The sequence below is a fragment of the Talpa europaea genome (assembly GCF_964194135.1).
Source record: "Talpa europaea genome assembly, chromosome: 15".
Classification (NCBI taxonomy): domain Eukaryota; kingdom Metazoa; phylum Chordata; class Mammalia; order Eulipotyphla; family Talpidae; genus Talpa; species Talpa europaea.
The window spans coordinates 80,413,096-80,422,127 of NC_140083.1; the positions used below are offsets into that span (position 1 = coordinate 80,413,096).

Below are 9,032 nucleotides of genomic sequence, written 5' to 3' on the forward strand. Positions count from 1 at the left end.
ACACACACCTCTGGCCTGTACCCCAGCTCTTGTGTGCATAAATAAATTAATTAAAAAAAAAAAAACTATTTACAGGATTTAGAACAATCCTGGGCACATGGTAAGAGTGTACCCCACCCCCAACTTTGCACCTGAGGCCCAGAGTCCTGCTGAAGTTCATAGAGCTAATTATCAGAGAACCTGGGCTGGAACCCCGACTGCTTGCTCCCAGGCTGTGTTCCGTTACTGGACCTGCTGTTCACCCACCTGTCTGGGCCTCGCCTCAGTAGCCTCACCTTGACTTAGAGTAGGTTAGGGTGAATTTTGTGGAAGGAGGATACTAAGAAGCACATGTTCCAGGTTGGGCACCTGGAGCCTGAAGTGTGCTGTGAGGCTATCAGTCCATCCGATGATTCTTTCCATCCTTGTCCGAATCTCTCGGAACTTCACTTTTGGTTTTCTCAAGCCGTGGATTTCAGAGCAGCGAGGGGACAGCCTGTAGCTGCAGTGGCACGACTCACGTTCTATCCCCAGGGCCAGCCCAGCAGCCTGACCCCCGCCCCAAAGAAGTAGACAAATAGCTCACGAATAATTAATATCTAATTCATCGGTTTTCTTCCTAAGATTTTGGTGCAGATCCTTGAGTCCCCGCCTCCCTGGCCCTGATCTGGAGGGGGTGGTCTTTTGACTCTTAGTGGGGCTGACGCCGACGCTCCTCAGCAGGAAAGCCAGGAAGGAAATAGAGAACTAGCGTCACCTGGTGGCCACAGGTGTTTCGGGCTTGAGCAGCCGCCTGCACGTGGTGGCAGCTATTGGTCAAGTTGGAGGAAGGAAAAGGTTGGGCTCTCCCCAGCCTCGTCCCGGGACCCTCCTATCTATCTACTTTCTGTGCTCTGCTTCCCTCATCTAGAATGGCAAGAAGTGCCCATGCTGGAGGAACAGGGCCCAGGACCCAGGTGAATTATCTCCAACCAGAGTGACCCCTGGCAGCTGGGACTCCTGCCTGCCATTACCTCAGCTAAGCTCAGCCCCTTTCCACAGGGTAAGGAGTCCTTCCTGACCATTCTCTTTGCAAAGTTCAAGGAGCAGAGATCTGGACTTACGGGAGTGGCTCTGAAGGCTGGATCGCAAAGATTTTAAGGTGAAGGAACCTGTTCGTGGGGTTGGGGGTTCCCGGCAGCAGTAGTTAGGAGTAGGGGCCATTTCTGGGAAGTTCTCCTAAGCCAACTCACAGGTTTTACCCCTGGACACCTCTCAGCTGAAGGCTGTGTCCCAGGCACCCACTGTTTCCTGCCCTTGCTCTGCCCTAAGTGCCAGCTCCCCTCAACTATTAGGTGCCAGCTCCAACCAACCCTGCCCTATTTCCTTCTTTCCCAAAGGTCCACACCTGAGCATTAAAAGGATAGAACTCATTTATTAATAAGGTGCACTTTGGGCAACCTAGGGCTAAAACAACAAAAGGACTAGAGAGGCCGGGTTTGGGGGTTTGGGCGGGGGAGGGGAGGGGGAAGGCTGTCTGTGGAAAGGTTCACAGTTTTCCTTTCGTCTACTACCACATCGGCTGGCCACATTCCTCCTGGGGAAGCCAGTGCTGGATTCTGGTGACTGGGGAGGTGGTTCTAACGGAGCCGACGGAAACTCCCGGGCCCTTGTCTTAGGAGGGAGCCGTAGGCTTGGCGGAACTGGCGGTTCATGGCTGCATAGAGCACAGGGTTGATGCAAGCATTGAGCCAGGTGAGGTTGGCAGCGAGCATGTGGACAACCCGGGGCGCCTGGACCTTGGCATCCAGGATGTTGAGCAGCAAGAAAGGGATGTAGCTGAGGGCAAAACAGAGAAACACAGCAAAACACATCCGAGTCACCTTCCCAAACTCTGACGGAGAGTCCTGAGCTCTGTGGACAACTCTAGTTGGCTTGGTGTTAGTGGGTGCGCCTTGAGGGCTTTTCTCTGCCGTCTGCTTAGCTTGTTTGCTGTTGTTCTGCCCCTGCACTTCTGCTGAGTCCTCTTCCAGAGTCTTGGTGGTGGCAGCACTGACTGGTTCAGAAGAAATCCCCTCACTGGGCACTCCTGATGCCAGCCCGCTGTCCAGCTCCTGGAAACGACCAGATATGGCCTCATCTGTCCCAGCGACGTGGTTGGAGCGAATGCTTGCCTTGTGCAGCTTGTACTGGTCCAGCGCCTTTGCTGCGCGCTTCACCTGGCGATGGATGAGGCAATAGAAAATGCCCACACTGCTGAGCCCGAGCACAAAGTAGATGCCCATAAGGATGGTGGTGTAGGGCCGGCCTCGGATGCGGTCAAAGCTGCATGTGCAGACTACAGGGACTAAGATATAGACGGACCAGAGGGGGGCAAAGCTGGCCACCCCCACCACCCAGGAGCCCACCAGTGCTAGCACAATCCCCTTGGCGCTGAAAACTCGGGGAAAGAGATTTGGGTGGGCAATGAGGAGATAGCGTCCCAGGGCAATGAGGCAGAGGGTGAGGATGGAGACAGCGTTGGACGTGAAAAGGAGAAGCCCAAAGACCCTGCAGAAGGTGGCGCCCGTGCGCCAGTGCAGGTGGAGGTAGGTGTCCACTGAGAAGGGCTGGAGAAGGGTGCAGTAGAGCAGGTCGGCCAATGTGAGGTTGGCGATGAGCAGGTTGAAGTGGGTACGGAGCTTGGGCTGGATGGCCAAGGCCAGCAGGGTGAGCACGTTGCCCACGGTTCCTGTCACAGTCACCACCACCCCCCAGACGACAGCAACGTAACGATAGCCCACCACAGACTCGTGGTAGCAGGAGAAGCTGGCGTTGGAGATGTTCCACATAATGGAGGCTGAAGAGGAATGGGTAGAAAAAGAAGAGGAAGTCAGATCTGGCCTTGAACTGAAATCCCTTGAATAATTCTGGCATCCTGGGCACCTGACTGCTCCGGGAGGACACCAGCCTCCGGAGCCGCACCTGGTCAGTTTCATCTCCAGATCCCCAGTCTCCTCCTGAGGTCGTCTTAGTCGTCTCCGTTCTCAAAGACCTTCCCAAGTTCTTATCTAAATATCTCTTAGTGTCATTCTCTCCAAACACCAGGCCTCTTCATTATCCATCCAGATGCTCTCAGTAACCCCAGCGCTGTCCATCCTTTCTGTTTCCTTCTCCGACCCCTCAGCCCTCCCAGGAGTGCCCGCTCTCTACTTGGGATGCTGCTGTGGTCCCTCTGCCTTCGTGGCTGCCCACACATACAGGTCTCAATGCTTTTCTGTTTTACCACCTGGCAGATGAGAAGACAGAGAAAGTCAAAGTGGACCCAGCCCAAAGCAACTTACCTGTCTCCCAAGTTCAATTCTCTCTCCAGTGGAAGAAGTCCAGTTCACTGAAAGAACAGTCCTGGGCACTGAAGCTCCCAGCCGGAGGTACCCTGCTCTCCTGTCTCCTATTATACTAGCCTGAAAGAACAGAAAACTCCTGAGTTACCCAATCGCAGCCACTTCCTCCCTTACCTCCTGAACTACTCATTGAGCTCTGACTGGTGAAAGACTTACCCCAAAGTCATCTCACTTCTTGCTGAGGCCCAAGTTCCATTTCCTTCCGCTCTTTTTGTCAAGAATTGTCAGGAGGGCCTCCCTGGTGGCGCAGCGGTTGAGCGCTGGGCTGCGAAGCTGCCCGCAGCCTCTGCAGCGCCAGTTCGATCCCCGGCCACCGGCGAGGGTCCCACATGGCGCGCAGACCTCTCCTGCCGCCCGCTGCTCCCCTCAGCAGTGTCCTTCGGTCCTTCTGCCTGCTCTGCTCCCCGCTCTGGCTCTGGTGAATTCTCTCACCCTCCCGCGCTTCTGACTGTCCTCCCACCCCCAGGTGCCCACCAGTGCTAGCACAATCCCCTTGGTGCTGAAAACTCGGGGAAAGCGATTTGGGTGGGAAGTGTATAAATAAATTCTCAAGGGGCCAAGGGACAGGGCTGAGTTATCCCAGGAGCCTTGGGTTGGTTTGGGAGCAGATCTGAAATGGCTCAAGTCAGAAGGTCCCATGTGATAGCCCAGCACAGAGGAAAGGAGGCAGATAGGTGCCTTGGGGGAGGAAATTCTATGGGGACTCAATCTGAGGGGGTGGGGAGCGGCAAATATTATTTAAAAATAATAAAAAAAAGAAAGGTGGGAAAAAAGCAGCCAGAGTTCTGACTTTGCTCCTGTTCATTCATTCATCCATTCACTCAGCAAGAGGGCCTGCTATGCACAGTCTCAGCTAGTACAAGAGATACAAGAAGCTGTGATACTTGGCTTGCATGTAGTCTAGTGAAGGGACAGATAATGTAAATGTGCAAATGCTTAACTAGTTCTTTTTTTTTTTTTTTTAAAGATTTATTTATTTATTTACAGTCAGAAGCGGGGGAGGGTGAGAGAATTCACCAGAGCCAGAAAGACCAAAGTACACTGCTGAGGGGAGCAGCGGGCGGCAGGAGAGGTCTGCGCGCCATGTGGGACCCTCCTCCGGTGGCCGGGGAGCAGCCGGGGATCGAACCGGCGTTGCAGAGGCTGCGGGCAGCTTCGCAACCCAGTGCTCAACCGCTGCGCCACCAGGGGAGGCCCTTAACTAGTTCTTTTTACACTAGGCCTATGTCATTCATTCCCATTATCTATTTTGCATGGAATGTGAGCCAAGCATGTTTTTTCCATTTTAGAATGGTTATTTTTTTAAAGATTTATTTATTTATGCATACAAGAGCCGGGGTATAGGCCAGAGGTGTGTGTGGGGGGGTGAGAGGATTCACCAGAGTGGGGAGCAGAACAGGCAGACTGACTGAAATACACTGCTGAGGGGAGCAGCGGGGACACAGGGGAGGTCTGCTGTGCCATATGTGGGTTAGCTCCCTGGCTGCGGATTGCTTCATAGTGCTGAGACTTAACCCCTTGCATCACCAGCGAGGCCCTCAGATGGTTATTTTTTTAAATGGTTACATAAGTACCCCTATGATATCCTCAATTTTTTTTTTTTTTTTTTTTTTGTATAGAGGCATGCTTTATTTATTTGTTTGCTGGTCTGTTTGTTTGTTTTGTCTATACATGCACTGGGTACAGTCAGAAGCGCGGGAGGGTGAGAGAATTCACCAGAGCCAGAGCGGGGAGCAGAGCAGGCAGAAGGACCGAAGTACACTGCTGAGGGGAGCAGCGGGCGGCAGGAGAGGTCTGCGCGCCATGTGGGACCCTCCTCCGGTGGCCGGGGAGCAGCCGGGGATCGAACCGGCGCCGCAGAGGCCGCGGGCAGCTTCGCAACCCAGCGCTCAACCGCTGCGCCACCGGGGAGGCCCGATATCCTCAATTTTGCCTCTTGGTCAGCAAAATCTAAAATATTTGCTATTTGGTCCTTTAAGAAAAACTTTGCTGACCCTTGTTCCAAAGTGTGTCGGGGAATCTATATGCTTAGGAAATGTGGGTCAGCATCCTGGCACAGTTTAACTCAGGCAGTTGTGGTGGGTTGTAGCAGTGATAGCGCTGACTTAACCCCTAGGCCACCAGGACGGCCTTGACTTTCTTTTTTATTAAAATAAAACTTCCAAAAAAAAAGTGTATTATGGGCTTAGAGAAAAGAAATGAAACAGCAGCTGAGCAGGAGCTCGGGAAAGGGTTCACAGAGAGATGCCTGGGGGAGATAAATAAAAGGACATTCTAGACAGGGAACCGGATGCATAGCATCACAGAGTGTGAGGTAGAGACTTCCAGAGCATTCTGGAGTGGTGAGCAGGGCCAGGATCAAGGAAGGCCTGTGTCTTATGCTGAGGAGCTGGGGTTTTTATCCTGAAGGCCATGGGGAAATTTGCACTCGGCCAAATAAAGAATGGGAATGTGTAGGCCAGAGGCAAGAGAGACCAGGAAAGAGGCACCAGGTCAGGAAAGCAGCAGGCAGGGCCTAGGTCCGGCCAGTCGGCTTCACGGGCCTGCCACTGTGGAATTGCACTTAGAAGGCTTGGGGGCTAGTTTAATGCTCTGAGACACTGTCTTGAGATCCTTTCTGAATAAGGGGCTCTGCTCTCTCGTTATTCACCAGGCCCCGCAAATTCTGTAGCCAGTCCTGGTTAGCGCCATGGTTGTGAGGAGAGAATGATAGCGCCTTAGGAGGTCAAGCAGGAATTAGTGACTTATCAGAGGAAGGGTTGGGAAGAGGAAAGAACTAGGATAACACCCATTCTCCAGGTGGATGGGGGCGCTTTTAATCAGATAGGAGTGTGGGAAGCTCAGCAAGCTTGGGGAAAGAGGTAAATGAATTGTTATTTTTTTAAGATTTATTTATTTATGCATACAATAACTGGGGTGCAAGCTAGAGGTGCAAGAAGGTGGGAGGCGGGTGAGAGGATTCACCAGAGAGTGGGGAGCAGCACAGGCAGATTTACTGAAATACACTGCGGAGGGGAGCAGCAGGCGAGGCGGGAGAGGTCTGCTGCGCCACGTGGGTTGCTCCCTGGAAGGCCAGGATCTAACTCATGCTGCAGTGGCTGGTGATATCTTGGTAGCATTGTCTTTAACCCCTGAGCCACCAGGGAGGCCCAACCATGAATTGTTTTAAAACATGTCTGAGGTACCCGTGGGGCATCCTAACCCCTCTGACCCCAATTTCTTCCAGCCTCTTTTTCTCTCCTCACGTGTGACCAAATTCCTGCTTTCCCCACCCACTCTTCTAGAGAGGCAGCCTTGCCCTCAGATTGCCGGAACTGCAGTCTCTGCCATTTTAGAAAGTTAGATCCACTTGAAGAAAAAAGCCCAAAACTCTTCTTTGGGCTCCATTTCTGAACCCACACTTTCAACTTCACGATTGACAAACGCAGGAGGCCCCTATTTCCTCTCCTTCCTCTTCAGCAGGCCTCATCCCACATCCCTTCCTCATTTCTTTCACAAGACCAAGAAGTGGCTAGAGGGGAAATGAGCTCAGAGGATGCTACTTAGAAGGACCTTGTCAGATGCCAGTTTTTTTTTCCTGTTTGAGCGTCTTGCAGCCCAGCAGGGCTGGAGGGAGAGGGAGCCACGGAGTCGTTGGTGCTCTTGGGAGCCTGTGGTTGAGCTGAATAGTGCAGGTCAGTGACCCCTTCCCCAGCACCAGGGGGAGGCAGCTGAGCAGAGCACTCCCCTGTCCCACAGAACACTTGGGGGGGCGAGATGAGGAGGTTGTCCAGCGCAGCTGTAGATGCCACCATCCTGGTTCTTTAGCTTGGGATTTGTGAAGTCTCGAAGAACTTCTTCTTTTTTTAAATAAAGATTTATTTATTTTTATACAAGAGCAGGGGTACAAGCCGGAGGCGCGGGAGGGTGTGAGGACTCACCAGAGGCAGAGCCGGGAGCAGAACAGGCAGACTGACGAAACACACTGTTGAGGGGAGCAGCGGGCAAGGCAGGAGCGGTCTGCCGCGCCATGTGGGTAGCTCCCTGGCCACCAGCGAAAGGAACCAGCACTGCAGAGGCTGCGGACAGCTTCACAGCGCTGCGCTCAACCGGCTGCGCCACCACCGGGGAGGCCCTCAAAGAACTTCTAAGAGATTCAAACCTGCTCATTTTGCAGTTGGGGAAACAGAACCAGAGGGAGGGACTAACCCGAGGTGACTGTGTCTATGGGCCCAGCAACACCTCGGTCCTTGCTCCCGCTTCTCCCCACACCTTGCCTGCGGCCGTGATGGGTTTCCCACCAGAGACACAAAAGCCTGGATTCTTCCCTTTGTCCGAGCCTGGTCTACACCGCCTTCCCCAGCCTGGAGCCCGCGGGACGAGCCGCCCAGGCACCGTCTCCGTGTCGCTGGCGCCGCCTGGTGGAGCCGCGGCGAATTCCCCGCAGCCTGGGCGGCCGTGCGCGCCCGCTTGGAAGCGGTTCCCGGGGCCAGGTCTCCACCTGAGCCGGGGGGAACGGGGGTGGGGGGCTCCCCTCGCTTGCAGTCTCGGGTCCCGCCGCCCCCGCCCCTCCTCGGCCCGTCCTCCGGGTCCCCTGGCCGCCGCGCCGGCTCCTGTCTCCACACGCGCACCCCCATCGCGGTGCTCCCCAAACCGCTCGCAAAGACTGAGAGTCCGAGTCTGGGGGGGCGGAGGGCAACGAATCCAGACTTTATTGTCGGGGAGAGGCAAAGGGGGGAGACATGGCGGGGGCCGGGGTGCTACATCGTCAAGCAGAGTTGTCGGGGGGCGGGCGGTGCGGCCCGCGCCACGGGGCTGACGAGAGGAGACGGCGGGGGGCGGCCCCGCCCGGGGTGCGCGGAGGGGGCGTCCGTGAGGTCCGGGCCGGGGTGGGGGGTCTGGGGGGCTACGGACTAGGCGGGTCTGCGGGGGCGGGGGCGAGGCTTCTATTGCTTTTTGCTCACAGTTTTGCGGAAGGCGAGGCGGGGGTGGGCTTGGACTGGACACCCCGTGCCCCCCTCGGTACCCCTTGGGCGATGGGTGCTGGTGAGAAGAATGGAATCCGGACTGGGGGGCAGGGAAGGCGAGGAAGGGCCGGGGGGGCATCCGCTCGGCCCCACCCGAGGGGCAGCGACGCCCCCAGGGCGCCCCGGGCGGGCCGGGCCGGGGCTGGGCGCAGCGGGCCGGGCACAGTGAGTCGCAGGCGGGGAAACCAAAGTGCTTATGGGGGACCCAGGACCCCGCCTGCTCCCCTCCCCCTGCGGAGGGCGGGGTGTTCACGGAAGCGCTTCAATTGGGGGTAGGGGCCGGAGTCCCAGAGTCCGCTTATTGCCAAGAAAATCCACCTCTGCCCCCCGGACCCCGACCATGGCTTGTGAACCCCGTTTTGTGCTAGGTTTGGGGGGAAGGGCTGGATGGACATGGCTTTTGGGAGGGGGGTGTCTCCAAGGGGGCGCGGGGGGTGAGACGGCCCCCCCTTTTCTAGGGGAGAGGGAAGGGCAGGGGGCGGGGTTCCCTGAGATCTGGGGTGTTCCCCCCCTTCTGAAGCCCCCCTCCCCCGCTGCCCCTCCCCTTTCCTGGAACCCCGTACCTCGGGGTGGGGGAAGGAGAGATCATCAGGGAGAGCCGGCGAGGGGCGGCGGGCCCGGGAGCCCCGAGGCCGGTCCTGGCCGGAGTTGGGGGGGCTGGAGGGAAGGGGAGTCGGGGTTCAGG

General features: G+C 56.1%; 1 protein-coding gene across 1 annotated transcript; it reads right to left on the reverse strand.

Annotated features, from left to right (window-relative positions):
* Positions 1-1,598: 1,598 nt before the first annotated feature.
* GPR84 (G protein-coupled receptor 84) lies at positions 1,599-2,789 on the reverse strand (the record flags this gene model as incomplete). Its single annotated transcript, XM_084256306.1, has 1 exon — positions 1,599-2,789. One exon carries the CDS (start codon positions 2,787-2,789, stop codon positions 1,599-1,601), a length of 1,191 nt encoding a protein of 396 aa, XP_084112432.1.
* Between the last annotated feature and the right edge of the window lie 6,243 nt (positions 2,790-9,032).